The following is a 27,743-nucleotide window of genomic DNA, read 5'->3' as shown; positions in this document are numbered from 1 at the left end:
ATAACATTAGTATCACTTTCAGCGCTTTTTTTCCTACAACTAAGATGTCTGCAAAATATGAATGCTTGGACTTCAAACTTTGAATATAAATTAAATGTCTTTTTTTAATTCAATTATTCGATTGTAGTTTGATAAGATTGTAGATCCAAAAAATTAAATCGTAAAAAGTAGGATTTATTAGAGTTAAGCCTTATTTTAGAAACCTAAATTACATTTTAAGCTTTTCGGCTTGATCCTCTATAGCATGTAACTCTCATTGAGTCAACAACTGGTTTGGCCTAAAGTTGTTTCATGAACTATATAGCTCATGACTAACATTAAGCTTGTGATTGGTTTAACCTTAACTCTCTCGATGGATTGTTAGACTTGGACTTAATTTGAATTTCGAGCAGTAAGTAAACCTAGGGTTTTTTTTAGTCCAATCATGTCAATTGATATTTACCATCGATATATGTATATATAAATCATGCAATTTTTTTTTGGGTACATATGTTCAAAGTATTTATCGTACGTATGGATTTTTTTTATCATAATATTAATTAAATTAAATATGGCTAAATAGACATACCTTATAATTTACTTTTTTTCTAATCTTATTGTAAAGTTAGATATTTGGATTGATTGTACATGAACAAGAGAACATTCATTTGATTGCTTAATAATTGTATTAAATATATGGATAGCAAAAAAAAAAATATATATATATATGATTTTGATAATTTGGGGTAAAAAAAATATTAATTTATGATTATTATAAATAAAAAATAGTAAATAATAAATTAATTTATGATTGAAATTAATTTGGGGTAAAAAATATGATTTATGTCAACTAATGCTTAAAATTAACTTATGCGCCAAAAACAACCTAATGATTAAAACTTCTTTTTTATACAATATACTTTTAATTTAAGTGAAAACTACAAGTAGATTGAATTGAGAGTAAAAAGTAAAAAATAAAAAAGTGAAGAAAAATAATTTAATAGTATACATAATTATGATATTTGAGATTAAATAAATATTAAAAATTAAATGAAATTAATGTTGAGATTTTAAAATATAATTTGTTTAACATAAAAAATTTCTATGAAAGTAAATATCAAAGTGAAAATTAATTTAAATTATTTAAATATATAAAAATATATTAAACAATGATAGAATTGGCATTACAAGGAAAAAAATATACTAAGAAATATTCTTACATTTAAGATTTATGATATAAGAATTTATTAAACATTTTTAACTTCAAACTCGCATCTTCTAAAAAAAACTACAAACTCACATCTTTTATATGAAATAATCTTAAGATCATTATAAGCCATAGAAATATATATCTAATCTAACTTAATATTTAGAACTCGATATCGACACCATAATAAATATTATGAGATTTGATTAAATTAAAATTTACGATGTATATATTAAAATCATTTTAACATTAAGAAATGTAGATATAGTCGCATATCTTTTATGTGAGACAAATTTACTAGAGGCAAAAGTGATAAAATTGTATTTGAAAATGAATCTAACTTGATATTCAAGAGTCAAAGTTGATGAGAAAAAAAAAAAAAAAAAAGAAGATTTGAGTAGATTAAAATTTACAATTTACATATAAAAAATTGATGTAAAAAATTAAGAGTATTAAGGGAGAAGATAAAATGATTGGATGAATAGTGTGTGGAATAATGCATAGAAAGAAACAAGTGAAGGTGGGTGTAAAAAGTGGGACCCAAAACAAGAAAGTAATGAATGAATGTTGCCTATAAATGAGGAAGAAGTTGCATTGTTCCAAAGCAAAGCAAAGGACACACACACACACTATAGAGCAACAACAACAACCATCTTCGTCTTCTTCGTTATTATTCTGCCATGGCTTCGTTGGCGATTAAAGTGCAAGGTGAACCGATCAACAACTCAATAAATTGTTCTACTTCATATATAATCAATGTCATATACAAGAGTTATTATATTTGTAGGGTAATTATGCATTGTTTTGTTTTTGTGAATGAATGAATATTTAACGTGAATGAGATGTTATATGTTGTTGTTGGATATGATATCATTATGATGAAGAATGTGAATATGAGAATAATTAAGCAGGTGTTGGAGATGAACGTCGAGTTCAGAGAAGCTATTGGATTGAACATTCAACAGAATTGTCAGTAGAGTCAATGATGCTCGATTCCAACGCCTCTGATCTCGACAAGGAAGAAAGACCCGAAGTGCGTGCCTTAACCCTTCTCTATCTCTATCTTGCATCTATTATTAACACTCATTTATAACGCTACAAACTTTAATTCTGCTACTAATAAATTTTTATTAGTATTTTCATACTTTAAAATGTCTCTATTACATTAAATTGGCCACTATTAAATGTTTGTTTTCATAACCTTCTTCATAAGTATTTGTATATAGGAGAAAAAATGAAAATAAAAAAAAACAAATATTTCATAAATTAAAGTTAACTTTTCATGAGTTAAAAAATATATTTAACAAAATTTAATATGAGAGAGTTTCCAGAAATTAGTTTTTGTGTAAATTAATTTTAATTTTTAAAAATTATTTCATTTTTCTCTTAAATATACTAATTAATAAAGAAGTTTATTTTAGTCGGGGGAAAAAATGAGGAACAAAAATATATTTAGCCAAAATTAAATTAATAAACTAAAATTAACATACATGTTAATATATATACGATAAAAATGTTATTATAATATATCAAATTTTAAGGGTTATTTAAATAGTAAAAAATGCATAAAGATAAGAACATCAAATACCAATGTCTTTCTTTCTACTAGTAGTGTACAATATTAATTCTATTTTTTTCTAAGGAGGATAGATTTTTATTTTTAAATTAAAAAAATTAAATATGTATACAAATAAACAAAAAGGAGAATGCTAAGTTTGTGTTGATTGCCATTCTTTTTGAATTACCAAATTAAAAAAAAATATTTATTGGAAATGAAAATTTTCCTTGCCTTGCTCTCAAAACCTGATTTACAAACATACTGTTAATTAGGTATATTTTCTGAGTTTAACAAACTAAAGTTTGGTCCTAAAAAAGAAAAAACTAACTAAAGTTTGAGCATTGCCTCTATGACGTATGCAATAAAAGTCGGCATTAAAGTTTGAAGATGGACATTGAAGTAAAACATTTTTGTATACTTAAATTTCTCTATTATAATTAATATAAAATTTATACAATAAAAAACATATATTATAAAGAACGTGATTATATATCGACATTTGTCTTGTTATTCCATCCGTCTCTTGTTATTATTCCTTTTTAATATGTTGTTTGTTACTAAGTTGCAACTTTAATTTATAATGCTATATGTAAAATTCAATAGATAAAGAGTAAAATTTACATAATTTTGCTAATTAATTATAATAATTTTAATTAATAATAATGTGTTAAAAAAGAATATAACTAATATTTATCTCACATATAAATTGGAGGCCTTTTTTTTTAATCATTCTAAAATTTGTAAATTTTGTTTTGATCCTCGTGATATAAGCAAAAATTATTTTTGATATATATATATATATATATATATATATATTATATATATTCAGCTTCTAAAATTCAAAATGACTATTTTTGGTCCCAACAATTATTTTAAGATATATAAAGAATATTTGTGTTAAGGATTTATAGATTTTTTTAAAAAAATGTCATATGCTAACAAAGTATCATAATGGTTATGAGTACTACAAGAAGGTCACTCAACTTTAGTTAAAAAATTTACAAAATAGTAGAGACTAAAAGAATATGAATTCAAAATTTAGAAGGATAAAAATAAAGAAAAATTATACAAACCAAAATTAAAACTTGTTTATTTTGTAGTTATTAAGGGTATATGTAAGCCTAAATTATTTTATATTTTAATATAATAAATATTTTAAGTTTTAATTTATCTATGACGTAACTAAAAAAATTATTATTGTTTTATTCAGTTTTAACCATAGTTTTAAAAACCGGACCGGTCATCGAACCGGTTAAGGTACTGGGTCAGTGGGTCAAAAGTTGAACCGGTAGGTCACTAGTTGAACCGCATGACTCGGTTTTTATTTATTTTTATTAAAAAAATATTCATATTAAATATATTTTATACTTATAAATTTTAATAAATTTATATCTTATTTTAAATTTTAATTTTTCTATCTTATTTAAAATTATTTTTATTTTTATTTTGTAAAAAATATATAAAAAATTACATATTAAACTGTATATTAATACAAATTAAAAATATAAATAATATGTACATATATAATATGCTTGCAATTGATATCACAAAATAATATATGTAATATTTACATATATATTATATTATTAAATATATAATATAAAATTAATAATATACTATAAAAGTTATTTAAGTTGTATATTATATAAACAAATACATTAGAACAAGTAGTTATTGTTATATTTAATAAGAATCTTTGTTCTTCTATTAAAAGATTCAATTTTCATTATTATTTTTGTGGTTTATGGTCCCTTAAAAAATAAAAAAAATTAAAATAAAAAAAAAAGTGGTTGAACCGGTTTGACCCACCGGTTCACCGGTTGAACCGGAAAATTGACCGGTTCAATCCGATTTGAAACGGGTCAATTGCATAACCGATCCAACTTAAGGTTCGGACCGGCTGGACCACCGGTTTCCGGTCCAACCGGTCCGACCGGCCGGTTCGGTCCGGTTTTTAAAACACTGGTTTTAACTTTAAGCTTATATCGTTAAAAAGTGTAGTGGATGATTATAAGATTCCAACATGTTATAAGATTCCAAATAAAGTGCTTTTTTTTCCTTGAAAGAAAAGTGTCTTTTTCTATCTCGTTTGGATTCTTTGTTTTAGGAATGATCGCCTTTTCTGTTATTATGGGTCTAATAGTATTTTGGATGTTAGGTAGAGGGCGGCAACCCTTAATTCCTATAGGGACAAAATATTAATAAGTTATTATTTGTATAAAAATAAATTGATGCATTTTCCTCTTAACTATAAAAAATATTCACTCATTTTTAAATATTAATTTATCACAGTTGCTTGAACTTTGAATAAAAAAATTATATAAGTAATTTTTTTAGAATTTCTCTACCAAAAAATATTCTTTATTTTTATTAAAGAAACTTTTACAAATATTTTTAATATGTATCAAGATAGACTCAAAATACATTAACGAGACATTCACTCATTTCATACACGTTGATGTATTCATTGGTGTATTAACACTATATAAGTCACATTTATCGTTAAATTATGAGTAATTTTATAAAATATAACTATAACTTAAACCATTTAATTATATTTTTATAGATACTTTTAGAATATAATTTAAATTTATGACATTTGTACCTAAAATTAACTAATTAGTTTAATTATTTTCATTGATTTTATTGATTTAATTATTTGATTATTATATAAAAAAAAACCTAGAGGTAGTAGTGTTGTAACATGCAAATAGTTTTTAAGAATTCAATAACCTGATTTAAAAATAAATATACTGCTAACTTAAACAAAAATAAATAAAAATTACTGTAAGATTGTTTATCTTTTCAGTCTTGTTTTGGTTTAAAGTGAAAAGAAGTTCAGAAAAGTGACATGTGAGATTCTATACATAATGTATACGTACTTTTCGTCATGATTGTTAGTTTGAAGTACTAAATTATTGGTCAACTTTTCCTTTTGATGTAAGAAGCAATATGAGAGGCTAATAAATTTCCTCTTGTCTTTATTAGTATTTATTTATTTATTTATTTCTTTTTTACATAGCGAGTGCTTTTGTGACTCATCTATTTTCTTTTTGTCACATAGGTTTTGTCCCTACTACCAGCATATGAAGGAAAATCAGTTGTGGAACTTGGAGCAGGTATCGGAAGATTCACAGGTGAATTGGCTAAGCAAGCTGGACAATTGCTTGCTGTGGACTTCATTGAGAGTGCTATAAAGAAAGTAAATGCAATTTCTTACCTACGTTGTATTATTTAATTAAAGATTGATTCACGATTCAGATGGAATTAGAAGGATTATTTTATTTTTATAAGGTTTATGTGGCAAAAAAAAAGTTGTATCTTTATCAAATAAAAAATAGGGAAAAAATTATTTTCAGTCCCTCTAAAAAATTTTAAATTCGATTTTAGTCTTTTAATTTTTTAATTAAATTAGTCCTTCTAAAGTATTTGTTTTTTTAACTCCTTTAGTGACACTATTCTATGTGGCAAACCGAAATACACATGGCTAATGAAAAGTCTTTTTAAACCCTCTAAAAAAGTTAAATTTATTTTTGATCTTCAAGTTTTTTTGTATTAAATTAATTCTTTTAAAAGTAAAACAAGTTAATAATCTAGAGATGTTAATTCCATTTTGTTTAGGTTAATAGTTAAGGGTTTAAGATTTTTTTAATTTACTATTATAGTGGTTGTATATTTGCGCATCATTATTATGATAGAAATTATTTACTAGTAAAACATATATTTGGTTATATCTACTAAAGGAACATATTTTTAGTAATATCTACTACCAAAAATGAATTTAAATTTTTTTAGAGGGACTCCATTTGCTACATAGGACAGTGCCACTAACAAAGTTAAAAAAACACCGATCTTGATATGTTATAATTTTAGAGGAACTAATTTAATAAAAAGAAAATTGGAGGACCAAAATCAAATTTAAAATTTTTTAGAAAGACTAAAAAAAACTTTTACCAAATACATATATATATATATATATATATATATATATATATATATATATATCGTAATATATATATGACTAATAATGACCTTAATTTCTCATTTTACATCATCTTTTATGCAGAATGAAAGCATTAATGGGCACCACAAGAATGTCAAGTTCATGTGTGCTGATGTCACATCTCCAAACTTGCATATTTCTGAAGGATCAGTCGATCTCATGTTCTCAAATTGGTTACTTATGTATCTTTCAGATAAAGAGGTGAGTTTAATTTTCTTCTGTGTAAAACAATATTAAAGCATAGAAATTTTCATGGTTTTGTTTTCAGTTTAGATATGCTGAAGATAACATGATGTATGACATTGTGGTTGTAGAATTTTGACACTAAATTTGGATTGTGAGATAGAGACCCTTAAATTTATATTTCGTTTTATTGCTTCTTTCGATTTTCTGCTTCTGGTTCTGTCCTTTTCCTTTTTCAATTAATGACAATGATGTTTCTATCTATCATCTATTGGTGGATTTGAAAGTAGTTGATGTTCATGCCAATGCGTTGGAAAGAAATAAAACATGATTTTTTTTATTTCATTTTGTCATCACTGCGAGAAATAGTGACATGCTTCTTTGTAACTACCTTTTTTTTTTTTTTTTTTTTTTTTTTTCACAGTCAAGGCTTTTATTATTTCCCTTGTTTCATTTCAGGTGGAGAATTTAGCTGCAAGGATGATCAAATGGTTAAAAGTTGGTGGATATATATTCTTTAGAGAATCATGTTTCCATCAATCTGGAGATTCCAAGAGAAAATACAACCCAACTCACTACAGGGAACCTAGATTTTACACTAAGGTTTGTTTAATGTGTAATTATATATATTATTCTCCTTTGTCCCTTTCAAACAAATGATTGATTATAATGAGGTTGAAATCAATTTTATGTGAAATTAAGGTTTTGGCTTGTATTTCTTGGAGATAGGACTTTTAAGATTATATATATATTACAGCACCTTTACTAATAGTTGAACTTATTAATTGGAAATGGTTGTGAAACTGAGATGGTAAAGACTAAAGATGTGTACATTGTCATTAATTTTACAAAAATATTATGCACTAATAATGGTAAAGACTTTTTACATTATCTAATTACAAACCGCTATGCATCATAATTTTTTTTTATAATAACTACCATAAAAGTCATATTAGGAATAATTTTTTATTGAGTAGTGGTTTAAAAACTTTTACATTTCCAATATGACTATTAAACTCAATTTTTTTCATACACCTAATTTTTTATATTAGTATTCTAGTATCATATTATAATTTCTAAAAAATCTTGGTTTTGATTATCCTTCCCATTTTCATTTAGGTATTTAAAGAGTGCCATATGAGTGATGATACCGGGAATTCCTTTGAACTTTCCCTTGTTGGTTGTAAATGCATTGGAGCTTATGTTCGAAATAAGAAGAATCAAAACCAGGTAATAAGCACAGGGTTTCTTTTTCTTTTTAAGGTTAAATTATTTATTTAGTCTCTACAATTGTTGACATTTTAAGTTTTAGTCCTACACGAAAAAACTGTTATACTTTTAGTTTCAATGCATGCAAGTTAAGTTCTGGTAGTTATTCCTAACATCAGAGAACTTTTTTTTTACTGGTGTAAAAATGTTGTGGTTATAAACCACCACAAAAAATTGTGTAGGAATTAAAACTTACGATTTTCTTGTATAGGGACTAAAACTTAAAATGGAGAAAACTATAGGGCACCAACTGAATAGTTTAACCTTCTTTTAATTACTATATCTCATTTCAGCTTATTCAATTGATTAACAATATATGATTAAAATATAATAATCTTGTCATGCAGATTTGTTGGATATGGCAAAAAGTTAGATCACAAGATGATAGGGGGTTTCAACGATTCTTAGATAGTGTTGAGTATAATCATAAGGATATTTTTCTGTATGAGTGTGTTTTTGGCCAAGGCTTTGTGAGCACAGGAGGACTTGGTATGCTTTTCCATTTCCCTTAATTTATCTCTTATGCTTTGTTATGCAATAAAGAATTTTCCTTTCATTTAAAATTGAGATGGAAAAATGATCATCCTCAATGATTTCTCTTATAATATTACCTGAGCCAAGGAGTGGATGAAAGGATTGATGTATGTTTCCTAAAAGCAACGCCAAATCATTGTAAATGTTGAGTGAAGTTAAAATAGACACAACAAACAGATCTGTAATCAAATATCAATAATCTACGAGGTTTTATGACACTTCATTTGCCTACAGCAGTAACATGGTGTTTTGGATTAATAAAAGAATTGATGTCTGTAAGCTTCATTTTCACCTTTTATTGTGATTTTATTTTATTTTACTTACAATTGTTCTCATTGTGATTATATCTCCTTCTTGAATCAATTGGTATATTATATCCTATTTTGGAATATCTATTCTTAAAAAGTTCATGTCTTCTGTGCTAATTAAAATGTTGAAGGTGCCATTTGTTTATATTCGGATAGATTTAAGATGTTTCTAATTATAAGTTCTTATTGCTTGTACAGAAACAACAAAGGAATTTGTGGCAAAGTTAGGACTAAAACCTGGTCAGAAAGTGTTGGATGTTGGTTGTGGTACTGGTGGAGGTGACTTCTATATGGCTGAAAATTTTGATGTTGAGGTTGTTGGCATTGACCTCTCTATAAATATGATTTCTCTTGCTATTGAACGTGCCATTGGACTCAAATGCTCAGTAGAATTTGAATGTGCTGATTGCACTAAAAAAACATACGCTGAGAATACATTTGATGTAATTTATTCCCGTGACACATTGTTACACATCAAAGTAAGGAAGCATCTCTAGCTTTTTAGTTTTTCATTGTTGATGCGCCACACCCTTTTGTGTCTTTAATTCATTTCATATTTCTAACTTTTATTTTCTGCATTTTTTTGTGGACTTATGCAGGATAAACCATCACTGTTTAGATCATTTCACAAGTGGTTGAAGCATGGAGGTACACTTCTAATTACTGATTACTGCAAAAGTGCAGGAAATTTATCATTAGGATATGCTGAGTACATACAAAAAGGAGGATATTGTATCCATGACATGAAAACATATTGTCAGGTATAGTAGCATTGCCATTAATAATGTCATCATTTAACTTCCCTATCCCACATAAAATTATGAGCAAACTTGAATGCAATTATATAGGTGTTTTTTTTTTTTTTTTTTATTGTTTTCCAATTATAATTAGAGTTTTACATCAATGGTATGTTGACCTTTAATATAAATCTTTATTCTACAAATCATCAAGATGAAACCTCAATTGATTGGAGAACAATACTAAAAGTATATATGGAATTCCATCCAAGTTTTGTCCTCAAATTCTTCATGTTAACATTTCTTTTATATATGTTGTTTGAATTCTAAATCATGTAAAGATGCTCGAGAATGCTGGATTTGATGATGTCATTGTTGAGGATCAAACAAATTTGGTATGTTAGAACCTATGATAATGGTTTGCTTAGATTTATTGTCAATCCTGATGTAGTACTAACGAAAGTATTACTTGAATACTTGTTTGTTTCAGTTCATGAAAACACTACAACGGGAGTTAAATGCCCTTGAAAGTAAGAAGGGTAATTTCATTGATGAATTCTCAGAGGTAGGATTCTTGTATTTTTTCTTTATCATGTCACGTGTTATATATTTTTAGTTTAGAGAAATGTTAATAATATACTTTAACATTATCTTTTGGATACACTTTTATTTGCTTGAATTCACGTGCTTCCCACTTCCCACCAAATATATCGGTCTAATTTTCAAACTAGTGAGATTTAAATGAATTTCAATCAATAAGAGAAAGAGTATTGTTATCACTTCTCTTTTAATTACTTATCAGATTTAATTTCAAAGTATTCATTGTTGGAATCATTTGTTTCAGAAAGACTACAATGAGATTACTGAAAGGTGGAAGGCCAAGCAGATGAGGGGTGCAAATGGAGAACAAATATGGGGCTTGTTCATTGCCAAGAAAAAATGATGCTTCATTCTCATGATATGACTTGTTATGCCTATATTTAGTTCACTATGAACAGTTTTCCGAATGATAGTTTGGATGATTACTTTGGTGTTATTTATAAATCTTGAAAAAATATTTAAGCGTTCTATCAAGATAAACGAAACTTCTATGCATCCACTTGTATTTGAATGTAATGTTTGCTACTTATGTCTTCTATGCTTAAAATAGATTTCAATATCCTGTTTTTGATTGTCTTGACAAATTAGGCCACTATAATAACTTGCCACCTATGAAATGCAATTTGAAAAGTAAAATGGTAAAATTAGTTTGGTTTTAGCTTCTATTGGGAAAAACTCAAGTCCCACATCGACTAGAGATTAGGCAATTAAATAGTATATAAGTGGAGAGCAACCCTCACCTTACAAGCCGGTTTTGTAGGGTTGAGTTAGGCTTCAATCCACTATTCTAACTTGGTATCAGAGCCATTTAGATCCACTTTAAATGGGCCACCCACCATTGATGCATGTGCCATAGGCATGAGGGGGTGTATTGGGAAAAAACCCAAGTCCCGCCTATCCTAGATCATTAAAAAGGGCCACCCACCATTTATCCACGTACCAAGCCCAATAGTGCTGGACGTGAGGGGGTGTATTGGGAAAAACCCAAGTCCCACATCGACTAGAGATTAGGCAATTAAATAGTATATAAGTGGAGAGCAACCCTCACCTTACAAGCCGGTTTTGTAGGGTTGAGTTAGGCTTAATCCACTATTCTAAGATGGTATCAGAGCCATTTAGATCCACTTTAAATGGGCCACCCACCATTGATGCATGTGCCATAGGCATGGGGGGGTGTATTGGGAAAAAACCCAAGTCCCGCCTATCCTAGATCATTAAAAAGGGCCACCCACCATTTATCCACGTACCAAGCCCAATAGTGCTGGACGTGAGGGGGTGTATTGGGAAAAACCCAAGTCCCACATCGACTAGAGATTAGGCAATTGAATAGTATATAAGTGGAAAACAATCCTCACCTTACAAGCCGGTTTTGTAGGGTTGAGTTAGGCTTAATCCACTATTCTAATATGGTATCAGAGCCATTTAGATCCACTTTAAAAATGGGCCACCCACCATTCATTGATACATGCACCATGGGCATGAGGGGGTGTATTTCAAGTCCCGTCAATTAGAAAAGGGCCACCTACCATTCATTGCTACATGCACCATGGACATGAGGGGGTGTATTCAAGTCCCGCCAATCCTAGATCATTAAAAAGGGCCACCTACCATTTATCCACGTACCAAGCCCAATAGTGCTGGACGTGAGGGGGTGTATTGGGAAAAACCCAAGTCCCACATCGACTAGAGATTAGGCAATTAAATAGTATATAAGTGGAGAGCAACCCTCACCTTACAAGCCGGTTTTGTAGGGTTGAGTTAGGCTTCAATCCACTATTCTAACAGCTTCTAATAATAGTATCCATGTATTGCTGGATTGTAGTGGTAGACTTGAATGATGGGCACCAATGTATTACTACAAGAATCAGGCCACTGTGTGCACAACTCACACTCATACCTCATATTAATTTGTTCATTGATGGAGTATATGATAGGTTTTTCTTTTTTCTTCTTTTCCTGTCACGGATACCATTGATCCAGAGACGAAGTATACGATAGATTAATAACAAGCTCAATACATCTCCTTCCTATAATAGTGAATGATGCTTTCCTTTGGGTTTTGATTCATGGCTATTGGTAATATATGATTGTTTGGATTTCCTCTAATAAAGTATGCTTCTATGATATCTATTCAAGAAGCACTTCATGGAACTCTATTTGCATGATTTAAGAGTTTTTGAAATGACATTGCTGCTAATTGGTATTGATACTATCATATACTCTCTTGAATTGTACTCCAATGGATAAATTTAGATTGTACTAGCTCTTGAAGATTGTTATTTATGATCTTAATAATGTCTAAATACTATGTAACTTTCTACTTTATAGGTTGAGTTATACATTGTTATAAATGGGTTGATACCCCTAATATCAGTTATAATATAATTCTTTTACTGTCCAAAATTTTTTTTTTTTTGAAATGTTGGTATTAATAGGTCAACAAGTATTTTAGGTCGAGACATTGGATGGAACATGCATAAATAAATGTCTTCCTATTGGACTAAGCAACCCTAGCCAATTTCGTAGTTTCTTATCACCATCTACCCTACGTAGTAATTACTTTAGGGCAACCCATTTCCTATATATCAAGGTAACCTATAAGATATTTTACCGACCATGCTTATTCTTGTATGGACCATAGATCATCACAATGGTGATTACCAAAAATTCCTAACAATTCATTCATGTACCAATAATCCACTAAAGATAAAGCTTAATGATATTTTTTTATTCTCAATAAAATCAACAAATTTTAATTTTATTCTCTATAATTTTTTTTAAAAAATTTATAAATATTATTTTTTATTCTTATAAAATAAGTAAATTTTAATTTTAGTTTCTATAAATTATTTTTTTTATTAATTTTATCTCTAAAAATTTAAAGTAACTATTTTAGCCTTGGCTTCTCTAACAAAATATGATAATATAAGACTTTTCTAGTGTTAAGACACAACAAATATTATGATTTCCTATTGTATATCATGCACTCAAAACATGACTTATCCCTATTTAATCTTAAAAAAGAAATTACACATTTTTAATATTTTGCAAAAAAAAATAAAAATAAGTCAAACTAATCTGATACAAAAATAAAATCTAAGCCAATGTTTGGTATGAACAAATTGTAGATGAAATAGAGTACAACAATGAAATGAACGTGAGTAAAATGATACTCATACGGATGAAACAATGAAGTTAAGGAATTAAAAAGGTTTGGTTTCACGTAAAAATAAACAATACATACTTTTAGAGTAGTATATTTGAATTTAACTCAACTTTATAAAACTAACTTGTAAGGTGAAAGTTATTTTTTATTTATATAATATTTAATTGCTTAATCTCTAGTCGATATGAAACTTAAATTTTTCTCAATACACCTCATGTCTAACACTATTGGACTTAGTACATAGATAAATGATGGGTGATCCTTTTTAATGATTTAGGATATGTGACCGTTTTTAATGATTTAGGATAATTCTTGTATCATCTTATAATAGTGAATTTGAGGCTAATTAAACACTATAAAATCGACTTGTAAGATGAGGGTTGATTTCCACTTATATACTATTTAATTTCTTAATCTTTAGTCGATGTGAAACTTAAATTTTTCCCAATATATACTTAAAATAAAATTTGCAATCGATTAATATAACAATCTGCTAGATCGTTATATATATTTAATATAGTTCAATTACTACACAATAGAGTTATTAAACAACATTCAACTTGTAACGCCCAATTTATATAATATTAAGCATAATATTAAATTTTTTTTTTTATAGATTTTTAACACAACTATATCATTAATAATATTGTACATAAAAACAAAGAAGATTTTGTGAGCTTGTTTACATATAGTTAGCTTATAATTACATTACATACTATTCTAAAAATATTTCAACATTATACTATTTTACACATTATTTATTTCTTCCACTTCTATTACAGTATTTACATATTAGGTTAGAGTCCAGCGCTATAGCACTACTGGCGACAATGGCTTCGGAAGGGGAGGAAGAAAACGCGAATCAACGGTGTACGAAGAAGGTCAAAACGAAAATAGGTGAGAATTTGGATTCGTCATTGGAGAACATCCAAGGCCAACCACCAATTAGCAATGAGAAACATATTCGTTCTTATGCTGAAAGTTTGATGGAGTCCGATGGGGATAAAAGTGTTACTGATTTCAACACCATGCTGAAGGAGATGGATGTCTATGGAGAATTGATGGCGGAGGAGAATGACCAAGATATGACAGATAACGCAGATCTGGATCATGTCCTACCATCAATGTTAGTCAAGAAGAATTTGAGGAATGGTGCTCTCCTTGGAAGAAAGCACTCGTCATCCAGGTCCTGGGCAAACGCATCACTTTCAAGGCTTTAGAGAATAAGGTGAATAGAGATTGGGTGAAGTTAGGCTCAGTGCGCATGATTGACATGCCCAACGACTTCTTCCTTGTTCAATTCATGGAGGAGGAGGATTATAGACATGCGCTGTATGATTGTCCTTGGATGATTGCTGACCATTACATTTTGGTTCAGCGGTGGAGACCTTTCTTCACTCTAACAGCAAATAAAACCAAAAAGGTTGCAGCCTGGATAAGGATCCCTGGATTGCCCATTGAACTTTATAATGATCGCTTTCTTTGGAGGGTGGGAAGCAAGTTGGGGACAATGCTAAAGATTGATAAATTAACCTCTATCCATTCTAGGGGTAAATTTGCTAGAATCTGCGTTGAAGTTAATCTCAACAGAAGGTTGGTTTCAATGATAAATGTTTTGGGGCACATTATAAAATTAGAATATGAAGGCCTTCACTCGGTTTGTTTTAATTGTGGCAAGTACGGGCATAGACAAGATCAATGTGACGTTGCGGCAGGTCCAATGAAGTCTACGAACAATGAGGCTCCCAAGAAGGATTCAGGAAACATGGAGGTAGATACAGGTGAGCGCCATGCAACATCGAACGAAAGTCTTCCTAGGGTTACGCACAAGCCCGTAACTGAACAAGAAAATCTTGCGGTTACTACGCAATCTGAACAAGATTCCGATAATCTTTATGGGCCCTGGATGCTAGTTAAACGGAGAAAAAACTCTGGTAAGTTTCGATCCTCTCCAAAGATTAAGGAAGATTTTCCCCTCCACATATTGTGCCTGACTTTAAGAGCATAAATATTATTGAAACAAATAATTCAGTGGACGCGAATTATCACGCAACCTCTGACGTAGTGGGTGAAAGCATTGTCCAATCACCAAAAGAAACTACAAAGCCACGTCAGCACGAAGAAGCCTCTTGCTTTCCTAATGAACCCAACGTGCCTAGCGCCATGCAGACCACACATATCTCGCAGCCTTCTCAGAACCCATTACCCATACGAACTGAAACCCGTGTGCGCAACCCACTTGCTGGGAAAAATAAACAATCCTCTCGAGGTGGTGCGAGACACAATAATGATATCCCGGTGAATACTGAGAAGGGCCAATTTAAAGAGCGTGCTAACCCTCCTCTCAAGGCAATAAAAAATATCCTTAAAGAAGTATCTACTACTACAATTTTAAATCAACAAGAGAACTCCAAAATAGTATTTGAAGGTTTACGATCAATAACGGACACAACTAAATCACAGTTGTTCATGTAGAGTATACCTACCAGAGTGTATATACCGGATGATGAAACTCAAGTCTACGCAGAAGCGCTACGAAAGCACTTTGACCCAATCACAAAGTGTAACCCTAATGATACTATTAGCCAACCTTTGTTGAAGACAGAACATGATGAAAGGTCTGGGGTTATACAACCCACCAACACCAATAGTTCCCAATGAATTGTCTAAGTTGGAACTGTAGGGGTGCGGGGGGTAGAGGTTTTTCTTCCTTGGTGAATGACATCATTAGGGAGTATAATGTTGGACTCTTATGTCTTATGGAAACCCACATTAGTGGGGATCGTGCATGGAAGATTGCTCGAAAAATTTCACTTGACAAATGTTTCATGGTACCAGCTCATGGTCGAGCAGGGGGATTATGGTGCATGTGGGACTCGCACAGATGGTCTATCAACATCTTGGAGCACTCTACGCATTTCATTCATATCAAAATTAATGGAGGAGATTTCCCAAGGTTTTGCACCCTGGTTTATGCAAGCCCACACCCACAAGGTCGTATTCTGCTTTGGAGGGATATTATTCGGTTGGCTAATTTAGTGGATGGAGCATGGTTAGTAATGGGTGACTTCAATGCGGTCCTACAACCCCATGAAATATCAGGAAGCACAGGCCAATCCTTCCTTAGAGGAGACCAAGCTTTTAGATCATGCATTAACCAATGCAACCTAATGAATATGGGTTATAATGGGGCTACCTTTACGTGGCGTCGTGGTAACCTTTTTGAACGATTAGATAGAGCCTTGGTGTCTTATGATTGGTGTGTCAGGTTCCCAGATGCTTCCCTTTCACATTTGAACCCCTTAAAGTCTGACCACGCCCCCATCCTCGTAAGATTATATGCGAATAGAAATGTTCGAACCCCTCGACGGCCTTTTCGTTTTGAGGCTGCATGGATGACTCATGAAGAATATCCGACCCTTATTCGTAATGTGTGGGATGCCAACCTGGAATGGAATCAGCGGATAAAAAATACGAAACAATCCTTATTAGAGTGGAATAAGTCCACTTTTGGGAATGTCTTCTTTGCAAAACGAAAACTGCTCAGACGTTTAAATGGGATTGCTAGAGAATTACTATAAGGTCCTAATCACTTTCTTGAGAGATTGCAAACAAAACTATGGACTGAACTAGATGAGATACTCAAGAGAGAAGAATCATCTGGTTCCAAAAATCCCAGTGTAAATGGCTGGGCTTGGGGGATAGAAATACTCGGTATTTCCACGGCACTACCATTGCTCGACGGAGAAGAAGTAAAGTAGATAAACTGATGAACGACGATGGGGAATGGGTGGAGCACCCAGCTGAATTGGAGAGAATGGTAACCTCCTTTTATACATCTCTTTTCACTAATGAAGGGATTTCAACAGCGTTCTGCTTGACCAATGCATTCCCTAGATTAAGTGAGGCGGAACTTTCTACCCTCGGGGCACCTATAAGCAATGAAGAGATACACCATACAGTGAAGCATATGGGTGGTTTCAAGGCCCCCAGCCCTGATGGACTTCAAGCAGTGTTTTTCAAATCTCATTGGGATATTGTGGGAAATTCTGTTTGCCAACTTATACACGATATTGAAGTTGAACCATGTAAAGTTGCAGATATCAATGAGACATTAATAGTGCTGATCCCGAAAGTGGAAAATGTTTCCTTCTTAAAGCAGATGCGGCCTATCGGGTTGTGTAACGTATCATACAAAATTCTAACTAAAGTCTTAGCTCATAGACTCAATCAGGTGATGGAGAAACTAGTCCATCCTAACCAGTGCAACTTTATCCCGCACAGACAAAGAAAAGAAAATATTATCATCTTTCAGGAAGTGATTCATTCTATGAGATATAAATCAGGAGCTAAATGATGGATGGCAATCAAAATTGACCTGGAGAAAGCCTACGATAGGTTGAAGTGGGACTTTATGAAAGATACCCTCCTAGATATTGGCCTACCCCAACAGTTTGTAAACATTATATGGGCGTGCATCTCATCCCCAAGAATGCACATGCTATGGAACGGGGAAGCCCTTGATGAATTCCTACCCTCTCGTGGCGTTCGTCAGGGGGACCCGATCTCTCCGTACCTGTTTGTCTTGTGTATAGAGAGACTCCTACAACTTATTTCGAAAGAGGTTGAAATGAGGAGATTGAAACCTATTAGACTGGCGAAAGACGGCCCTCCTCTTTCTCATCTTGCTTTTGCCGACGATCTCATCTTATTTGTCGAGGCTTCTATGGATCAAGTAGGGGTAATTCAAGCTTGTCTTGATAACTTTTGTGCTAGCTCTGGTCAAAAAGTCAGCTTGGAGAAGACCAAGATTTTCTTCTCTAAGAACGTACCCCACACTGTGAGAAATGACATCAGCTCTGCCTTAAGTTTCCAACGCACTGAAAACCTGGGGAAATACTTGGGAATTCCTGCTCACCACTCCCGTACTCGACGGAATGACTATCAAAGTGTGATCAACAGCGTAACAAAGAGGTTAAGTGGTTGGAAAGCATCTACCCTCTCTTTTGCAGGGTGACTCACCTTATGCAAATCAGTCATCGAGGCCATTCCATCCTACACAATGCAAACAGTCCATATGCCTCGGAGCATCTGCGATGATGTGGACAAATTAAGCAGAAACTTCCTTTGGGGTGATAGGCCCACTCATAGGAAGATTCACACCATTAGTTGGGATAAAATTTGCAGGCCCAAAGAGCGCGACGGACTTGGGCTACGGTCACTAAGAGAAGTCAATAACTCCTTTATGATGAAGAATTGTTGGAGTTTAATTACTGAACCCAATAAGCTTTGGGTGAAAGTGATTCGTTCGAAATATAAGTGCCAGGATGGAGTAATTCCCCGAGTTGAGAAGAAGGCGAAAATGTCAAATCTGTGGCAAGGTATCTGCTTGAATTGGAAGCACGTCATGATGCATGTTAAGTGGCGAGTAAAGGATGGTTGTTCTGTTCGCTTCTGGTTTGACTCCTAGTTGCCTCAATACGAACTTCTCATTCAACATGCAACCACTTATATTCCACCTGTTGAACTTTTTAGGAAGGTCCGAGAATACATGACTGAACAGGGTTGGTGGATGCTTGAGTTTCTCCACCCATGGTTACCTCGGGAGGTTTTGAACAGCATTACAACTCACTCTCCTCCCATAACACTAGTACAAAAGGGGTCTTTTACATCGGCTATTTTAAGGCTTTTACGTCAGAAAAAGCTCCGACGTTAATACGGGAGACGTAAATTTACGTCACCTCTGAGAGACGACGTAAATTTACGTCGGATATGCCTATGCCCGACGTAAAAAGGGCCTGAGATTTTACGTCGGACCAGCCCTTGTCCGACGTAAAATCTGGCATTTTTAAAATTTTTTTTAATTTTTGATATACCCAAACCTGCATATATAAACCAGGCAGTCCAAAATACAAATTCAAATTATATTTCAAAATATTTCAAAATTGAATGACAAAAAGAAAATAATATATAAATCTTAAAAAACATAAATTATGACAATGTAAATCCTATTATCCTAAAAAAGCTATAAAACATATGTTTGTCAATCCTATCAAACTAGAAACATAATATCTAACTAACTAAACTTAGAAATCTAACTATTGTATACTTTGAAGAAAAAAAGTTGCCTATTGTTCTCTTATCTTGATGATCTCATCTTCGGGCAATGGAGATGGATCTTGAAAGACCTGAAACATTAATTTAAGTGTCATTAATATGCAATGTTAATTATCGTAAAGGTAAATATACTTAAATAAATTTTGATATGAATTACCTGCACCCAAGAATCAGTAATACCCGTAGAAACTATGGCTCTCATCCAATACATGATGTAATAGCCACATTCAAACGAGTCTTGTTGCTTATTACACTAAAATGAGAAACAAATAATTATTATTTCCAAAGTCAATAAATTTAAATATTATTGCCTGTATTAATTAATTTGCTAACCTTAGGGTATATGAAGTGCAATGTCTTTGATGATCTGCTTCTTCCACTTAAAATATTAGCTCCAGACACGATTCTAATTAATTGAAATAAAAACAGATGTTAGCGAATATATATAACTACAATTTTAAAACATAATGAAAAATTTTAGTTACCCTTGTAATTGACATTTAATTTCGTGGCTTGGTTTTCGATGTAGTGAACAAAACCACACCACGGTGTATTCCTTAGGAATGATTACCATTAACTGCCAATGGGACCTACATTGTATGACAAACAAATTAGTTATAAAATTACCATGATTAAAAAACCAATTAAAAAACTAACCCATCAATGTATGGAGCCATGTATATATCTCTTCCTGATTCACTCATCCATGTTTGCATATATTGTTGGATGTGGACCTGAGTGTTTCCTAATTTTTGGATGGGTTGAAGCTCAATAAATCCATATATTTCTGCTTGTGCTTGCTCCACACTCAATTTGTCCATGTACCTAACACAAATAATTATTAAAAGTTAAATGTAATTATTGTAAATTTAGACTCATAAAAGAAAATATGACTTACATGGCCCACAACTGTATGATAGATATATTTAACATGAATTTTTCCCTAACAATCTTTAATGCATCAGGCAAAGATATGTATAGTGGAACATCAGAGCTATCAACTCCAAAAACTCTAATGTCCCACTGTAATTGAATTGGATTCTTCTTTAATCGTGGTAATATGGTTAGAAGCCTAGATATGGGATCATCCTCAGCTTCTGCGATATTAGCATGATGAACATGAGGTTCTCTCATGACCTCCTTACCACGATTGATAAAATCCTAAAGAAATAATCAAAATTAGTTAAAACAATAATAGAATTATAAGAATATAAAAGAGCAATAATAGAATTACCTTTGCCCGTGCTGAAAGCGGCATCACCAAACGTTTTGGCCAAGCTAAGAGTGTGTCGGTTGCCTGCCCCACTAGTTGAACCTCTGTATTGGGCAAAGGCACTAGAGCAGTAACATCTTGAACTTGGTCAACCACAACCCGTGTCCAGTCTGGCTGTAGAGGGACACCATGGATGGTTGAGTCACCCTCAAATACTCGGCCAATAGCCACTAAGCGTGGGGGGTCATCCTCAACATATAACTCACATTGGTTTGGTACATCAGTGTGAGTCTGTTCCCCTGAGGGATCTGGAGCAGCACAACTCCCTTTAGTGTTGACTCGAACACCATCATGAGCAACTGCAGTCTATTGCTGAGAACGAGCCAAAAGTTCAAACTTATGTTCAAACTCTTCTCGAATGTTCTTCAATTTTTCTTCAAACTGCATAGCCTCTTGACTACAAGAGTCAACAGTACTTCTCCTCGATGATCGTGCACCAAAGAAATCTCGGTGGCTCCAAGAACCACCAACACCACGCACATGGCCTGCGTGCTCTAGCCTTCCTATGGCCGTTGTGAGGATATCATCTCGACCATGGGAAACAAATGAGCCTTGGGTGGTTTTCTCAACTAAACCCTCCTGCAATATATTAACAATAAGTATACCTTAAACTACACTTATGAATTAAATGATTTGAAATGAAGAGTCTTAATTTATATATTTTTACTTACTATTTTATCAGCAACGACCCTTGCAGACTCAGAAGTCATTTGCCCATCTGATTTTGTTCGGGCTGCTATCCACATCTCATGGCGGGGAGGTGACTCCACACGGTCAACAGACTCAACCCCTGCTGCCTCTACCCTAGCCTTCATCATTTTCTTTTTTTTAATTCATATCCCCCTCTTGACAATAGATGGGGTGCATCATTCTTGCTCTATCGTTCTTGTGCAACTATTCTTTAATTTGGCCTGCAATAATACAAAAAAGAAAATGAAATTAATTAAAATATACCTTAAGTATTTGTGTCAATGTAAGAGTTATCAATAACTAACCTACCAAGAAGGGTCCAATCGAGTGGTACGAAATTGCATCCACTCCTCATCAGTGATCTGGTACTTTAGACAGTGAGTCTCATTTTGTTGCTCTCCAAATACATAGTCCAGTGTCAATAAAAGTCTTGAAGTCTCTCCACCTGGTAGCAAGTGCAGATAACATTTTCCTCCTCATGACCTCAGTGTTGGGAATGTCAAAATTTTGCTATGAAAATAACAACAAATAATAAATAATGTATTTAAGTTATATAATATTGAAGGGATGTGAAAGTATATACCTGAACATCCTGCCACATGAGGTTCTTATCAGTCTCCTGAACGTCATCCCATGATGGAATGATAATAGAAACATGTCGTCGAGCTAGGACTCCTAATTAGCTCTTAAACTTGGCAGCATTTGGGCCTGACGCCTTGCCAGAACGAGGATCCACCTCAACCGGTATCCTCTCCTTGGCAATGCGTCCAGCTGTCAACCCAGACAATCGGGTGATAGATCTACCTTCCCTCCTTCCACTGCCAGACCCCGAATCCTCCATAATCCTGAAAAAATTAAACTCTCATTATTAAAACAACGAATTAACTGAATAGACAAATAAAGTAAAAAAAGCTAATAACAATATAGCAAAACAAGTAATAAAAAAACAAAATTATTGAGAACGACCCGTTCTAGTTCCAATAATTTTGTGTTAATTCTTTATCTGGAACGGCCCGTTCTGGTTTCGGAACGGCCCGTTCCAGATCAACAATTAACAAATAAAACATTTAACAAGAATGGCCCGTTCTGGTTGCAGAACGGGCCGTTCCAGATGAACATCTAACAGAAAATTTAAAAAATAATTGCGTACAACAAACTTACCTCAAAGGTTGAATGTGCAGCTCTTAGAGACTCAAAGAAACATCCAATGTGCAAGTAAAACGAACGAGAGAACGAGAGAACGAGAGAATGAGAGAACAGAGAAGTTAGAAAGTTTTTGCAAACAAGAAGCGCGCGGGAAGAGACTGAAACGTTGGCATATAATCACTAATTTACGTCGGACAGGGGTGGTCCAACGTAAATTATACAATCTACGTTGGCTACACACACTGTCCGACGTAGATTGCATAATTTACGTCGGACCCCCCATGTCCGACGTAAATTATTCACCCTTTATTTACGAAACTGCCACCGCATTTTTTTAATGTTGTATTTAGTGTTTTCTGACGTAAATTAGGTGACGTAATAGCCCCTTTTTCCACTAGTGTAATCAACGCTAGGCCTGATGAAATTCATTGGGGCCTTAACACTGATGGTCTGTTCACCATTAGATTTGCATACACAAGCTTGTTACCACCGGATTCAAATCCTTGTGCCTCTATCTTCAAAGCCTTGTGGAAATGACGGCCCAGAAAGAATTAGACTCTTCCTCTGGCATGTGGCTCACGAGAGCCTCATGACTAATGATACATGTTACGAAAGAGGCTTAGTGACTAATCTGTCGTGCCCCATCTGCATGCTGGACTCGGAGGACACCATGCATGCCCTACGAGATTCCATCTCGGCCAAACAAGTATGGACCACAATGCCTGGCAGAATATACATCTATCATCCCTTAGACATTAATATTCAGGAGTGGTTGTTGTTCCACCTGACAAGAAGAAGTTTAGGAGGAGGGATGAACTGGCCCCTTACCTTTGCAATCACAATTGACGCATTATGGCAGAGAAGAAATAAAGCCGTGTTTCAACATTCTTTCTCATCGACAAATCAATTAATATCTATTGTCATGAATCGTGCAAACTCTATAGTCAACAGTAACTCTCCTTTTGATGCAGGGGACCAGACAGGGGTCACAAACAAACTAAGGAACTCGAATGGTCCTCCCTCAGGGTATATCAAGCTAAATGGTGATGGTGCTGTGTCAAACGCGGGAACAAGTTCTTGTGGCGGTTTAGTCCGGGATTCAAATGGTAGGTGCATTCTAGCATATTCAAGGAAACTAGACCACTGCTCTGTCTTAAAAGCTGAGTTGTGGGCTATCTTACAAGGACTTAGATTAATCCATCTTAGAAGTTTGGGTTCACACATTTTAATAGAGTCTGATTCACTGGAAGCAATCACACTGTTAAAGAATGGATGTCCCCGTCAAAGGGATTGTTCTTACTTGGTGCAACAAATATCTGAGTTAGCAGCTTCTTGTGAGACAGTTTCATACATGCATATTGGTAGAGAGGCCAATCTAGTGGCAGATTTATTAGCCAAACACCACCCTTTATTAGAGGAGAATCTTGTTGTATATGATTCACCTCCTAGTTTCATTCTTCCTTTATTAACCGCTGATATGGCGGACGCTTGTTGATTTATTTTTGGGCCTTTGGACCCTTTATTCACCAAAAAAAAAATTACATATTAAGTTGATATAAGTTTACTATAAGGTTAACATGGTTGGTTGGAGGTAGGTAGAAGGTAACTACTATAGGACCATCAATAATCGTAGGAATTTATTGGGTCAAAGAAAATGTAAAAGTTGGCAATGCCATACCGTGGAAAGTAACCGAGTTAGCAACTGCATCCACACTCCAACTTGTTCCAGAAAATACTCCTGATATTACTAAAGGAAATTAAAAAAGGCCTAGAATCGTAGGTAAATCCATCTATTTTGTATAATAATTAATTCATTTTTTAACAAAAAAAAAATAAGGAGTGAGAACAAATATCCAATAAATACAAATAGTTCAATGTATAGAATTATTTATAAACAGCATTAAATATATAATATATATATATATATATATATATATATTTTAATTTTCATGTTATGATAAAATTTGAATTATTTTAATAGTGACTGGTCAGGATAAATGAGTATTATCATAATATCAACCAACAAAAAGATATTTCATCTTAAGTCCTTACTCATTTAAATTCCCAAAGTCAAACTTCTAACTATAAATTAATTCAAACTTTATTCCTTATGGCCATAGAATAATATTTATCTTTATAATGCATGAAGAAATAACAACAAGATAAGCTTAGGATATTTTAACAAAACTATATTATAGTTAATATTAATATAAAAATAATTAAACTAAATAAGTTTGAGTATTTTTAATTATTTAAAATTTAATATAATATAGTTTACAAAAATGAAATGTATTATAAAATATTAATTTAGTGAATGACAGTAAAATAATTAAATAATATAAACTAAGAATATCTCATTAATTATTACGAGTAAAAAGTATCTTAGATAAAACAAGTAAATGAGGTTAGAGATACCTCACTAAGTAAATACACATAAAATAAATAAACATAATAGTATATAAAATTTAAAAGGGATAAAAGTCTCATCTCCTTTACCTTAGTAGAAAAATGATATGACTTGGAAGTACTCTAAAATTGTATATTTCTTTTTTCCTTTCTCTCTCTCTTTTTTTTTTCTTCTCTTCCTTCTCAATATTCTTTCTCGGCGTAAACTCTCTCTTTTTCTCTTCTCAAATTTTTTTAGTTCAATGTTCCCTCATCCCATGACCTATTTATAGCAAAATTTGTAATGGTTACCTTTTTATTTTTATTTATTTATTTATTTTAAACTTAGTTAAAATATAACTATGCATTAATTTCTTTAGTTACTAGGAGATAAGTCTTATCTTAACAGATAAGATCCGTGCAGCAAATTTTTATTTGCTGTAATTATTTTTTTTTACCTATTCATAATATATTTATATATAAAAATTTAGTATAATTACTTATATTAAGCATTTGAAATTTTAACAATTTTAAATATGCATATATATATATATATATATATATATATCATAATAATTAAAATATTATTCTGAAAATAAAATTAAATAGTAAATATTTCTATTTTAACCTACTGGAAATAAATAAAAATATAAGATATCAAAAATAAAACATCTGCATTTATTTATTTTATTTTAAATATAATAATTAAAATTTTAAAAATATTATTTTAAAAAAAGATAATAATAAGGAAATTTATAATATTGTATCAAAAGTTTTAGAATATTACACAATTACCTGAGGAACAAGGGTTTTCATGCAATAGTTATTTGATCATTCATATAATATATACATGCATAGGACATGAAACAAAATCAACTAAAATATATCATAAATTCCATTATGGGGTTACATACACCCCTTGTACACATATATTATCCACATAAATTACACAACTGTATACAAAATAACCTTATCTGTCAATCAAATGCATATACAATATTTTGCCATAACAAAATGGGGGTCATTATTGATGTGACCATCCACCACCATCCAAGCCATCCTGTCTTACTTCCATACAAAATATGATCATTGCAGTTTCAACCACAAGGAAAAAGGGTAAACTTATTGAAAAATCATCAAAACATTCACAACAACAGCTTGCAACAATATAACATAAACAACTAAATCAACATTCAATGTCACTCAAAACTTCACAACTTTTAGCTTGTTAACAACATTATCACATAAACAACTCGACAACTTACAACACAAACGACTTAATAACTTCATCATATAATTACACCTATATATTCTCAATACAATCAATAATAAGCAACTAATACATCACACGTATCAACTAAGGAGATCTCCTATAACAAAATGAATAATCTAAATGGTTAGAATCTATCGAACCATAATGCTTGACTTATTGCAATCAGGTTCTGTATAGACAGAGTTAGGTCTCTCAAAGTGTCAAGTATACAACTTAAATTAATTTCTCAAGTTTCATCACTTAAATTGAGAAGTTTAGTATTCCTGTCAGGATAGAACAACTTGAGTATGAGCTCACCACGACATTAGCTTGCAACATTAAGCCTCTTATGGAATTGACCCACCAAATATTCTCCAAATACTACACCCTTCTAGTACTAAGTTAGGGATTAAGCTTCAACCTTGTACCTTATTCGATTGGTCACTTTGATTACAATATGGATCGACCACACCTCCATATTGTTTCACATAAATTCTAGAGGGAACAACTTAAACAACATAAATTTCCTCTAGTTTTTATGTATCTCAATTAAGAAATGTTTCTTCACTACATATCTGACAACTTATTTAACTATAGTATCGTACAATTTTGCAACTTAATCATCTTTCAGGTTACATCTTGACAACATAAACATCACAATACATTATATTAACCGAATGCATAATGAGTTATAATCATACAACGTTCACCACATAATTTAATCATAACTCTTCATCTATTAATCAACTTAAAATATCATGTTTTATCATACAACTCACACTCGACACCATTTTTAATGCCCCCAACACTATTAAGACAAGGGCCTTCTATCTTGCCTATGTCCAACTCCAATACACCCACGTTTGACATGAATGAGGTAGAGAGCCTTTGAGTTTCTCGCGATTTGTGTGATAAAACTCCACACCTGACCTCAATCAGGTAGAGGGTCTCTGCTTGACTTATGCCCCACTTCACTTCATTGATGCTTGATGTCAACTCAAACAAAGACAATTATCTCTCATCACGTCCAACGTTACCAATTCTACATTCGATGTCATTAGAGTTTAGAACCCTTTAATTAAGCCATGCCATGTGTGATGACAAGTTTAGCAATTGGTAGAAACTCGTTTTGCCTCATTTCACTTGAAGTTTAGCAAATACCAACATGCAATAGGTAACTCAACTTGTATGCAACATATAGAACTCAAAAACAACTCCAAAAGCAACATGCAACCAAGATTTACAAGAATCAATTCATTTACAACCACCTCTTATAACCAAAACTCAAGCAAACCACACTTTCATGGAATTCTATTCAAAACAGCCAACATTTGAT

The 27,743-nt window shown here is 32.3% G+C and overlaps 2 protein-coding genes across 2 annotated transcripts; both read left to right on the top strand.

The window, feature by feature from the left end:
• The first annotated feature begins 1,761 nt into the window (after positions 1 to 1,761).
• Positions 1,762 to 10,937, top strand: PMEAMT (S-adenosyl-L-methionine-dependent methyltransferases superfamily protein). Its single transcript, XM_020360474.3, has 12 exons — positions 1,762 to 1,894; positions 2,098 to 2,219; positions 5,809 to 5,946; positions 6,811 to 6,948; positions 7,390 to 7,533; positions 8,050 to 8,160; positions 8,547 to 8,688; positions 9,240 to 9,520; positions 9,641 to 9,802; positions 10,120 to 10,173; positions 10,269 to 10,343; positions 10,623 to 10,937. Exons 1-12 carry the CDS (start codon positions 1,867 to 1,869, stop codon positions 10,719 to 10,721), a joined length of 1,494 nt encoding a protein of 497 aa, XP_020216063.1. The 5' UTR covers positions 1,762 to 1,866; the 3' UTR covers positions 10,722 to 10,937.
• Positions 10,938 to 14,808: 3,871 nt separating this feature from the next.
• Positions 14,809 to 17,125, top strand: LOC109800297 (uncharacterized). The gene is made up of 4 exons (XM_083075613.1): positions 14,809 to 15,478; positions 15,577 to 15,917; positions 16,020 to 16,162; positions 16,228 to 17,125. Exons 1-4 carry the CDS (start codon positions 14,809 to 14,811, stop codon positions 17,123 to 17,125), a joined length of 2,052 nt encoding a protein of 683 aa, XP_082931739.1.
• Positions 17,126 to 27,743: the final 10,618 nt, after the last annotated feature.

Source organism: Cajanus cajan, chromosome 1 (assembly GCF_000230855.2).
Source record: "Cajanus cajan strain Asha chromosome 1, NIPB_CcT2T_4, whole genome shotgun sequence".
In the NCBI taxonomy this organism is placed as follows: Eukaryota; Viridiplantae; Streptophyta; class Magnoliopsida; order Fabales; family Fabaceae; genus Cajanus; species Cajanus cajan.
This window is presented reverse-complemented; position numbering and strand designations above follow the sequence as displayed.

What these genes read in the sequence shown, in the direction of transcription:
- LOC109800297 (XM_083075613.1), top strand. Translation starts at nt 14,809, where the DNA reads ATGATTGACATGCCCAACGACTTCTTCCTTGTTCAATTCATGGAGGAG. An exon ending in TAAAAAATATCCTTAAAGAA is followed by an intron (nt 15,918 to 16,019) that starts GTATCTACTACT and finishes TTGTTCATGTAG; the next exon opens with AGTATACCTACCAGAGTGTA. An exon ending in AAGACAGAACATGATGAAAG is followed by an intron (nt 16,163 to 16,227) that starts GTCTGGGGTTAT and finishes TTGGAACTGTAG; the next exon opens with GGGTGCGGGGGGTAGAGGTT.
- PMEAMT (XM_020360474.3), top strand. Translation starts at nt 1,867, where the DNA reads ATGGCTTCGTTGGCGATTAAAGTGCAAG. An exon ending in TTGAGAGTGCTATAAAGAAA is followed by an intron (nt 5,947 to 6,810) that starts GTAAATGCAATT and finishes TCTTTTATGCAG; the next exon opens with AATGAAAGCATTAATGGGCA. An exon ending in TGTGAGCACAGGAGGACTTG is followed by an intron (nt 8,689 to 9,239) that starts GTATGCTTTTCC and finishes TTGCTTGTACAG; the next exon opens with AAACAACAAAGGAATTTGTG.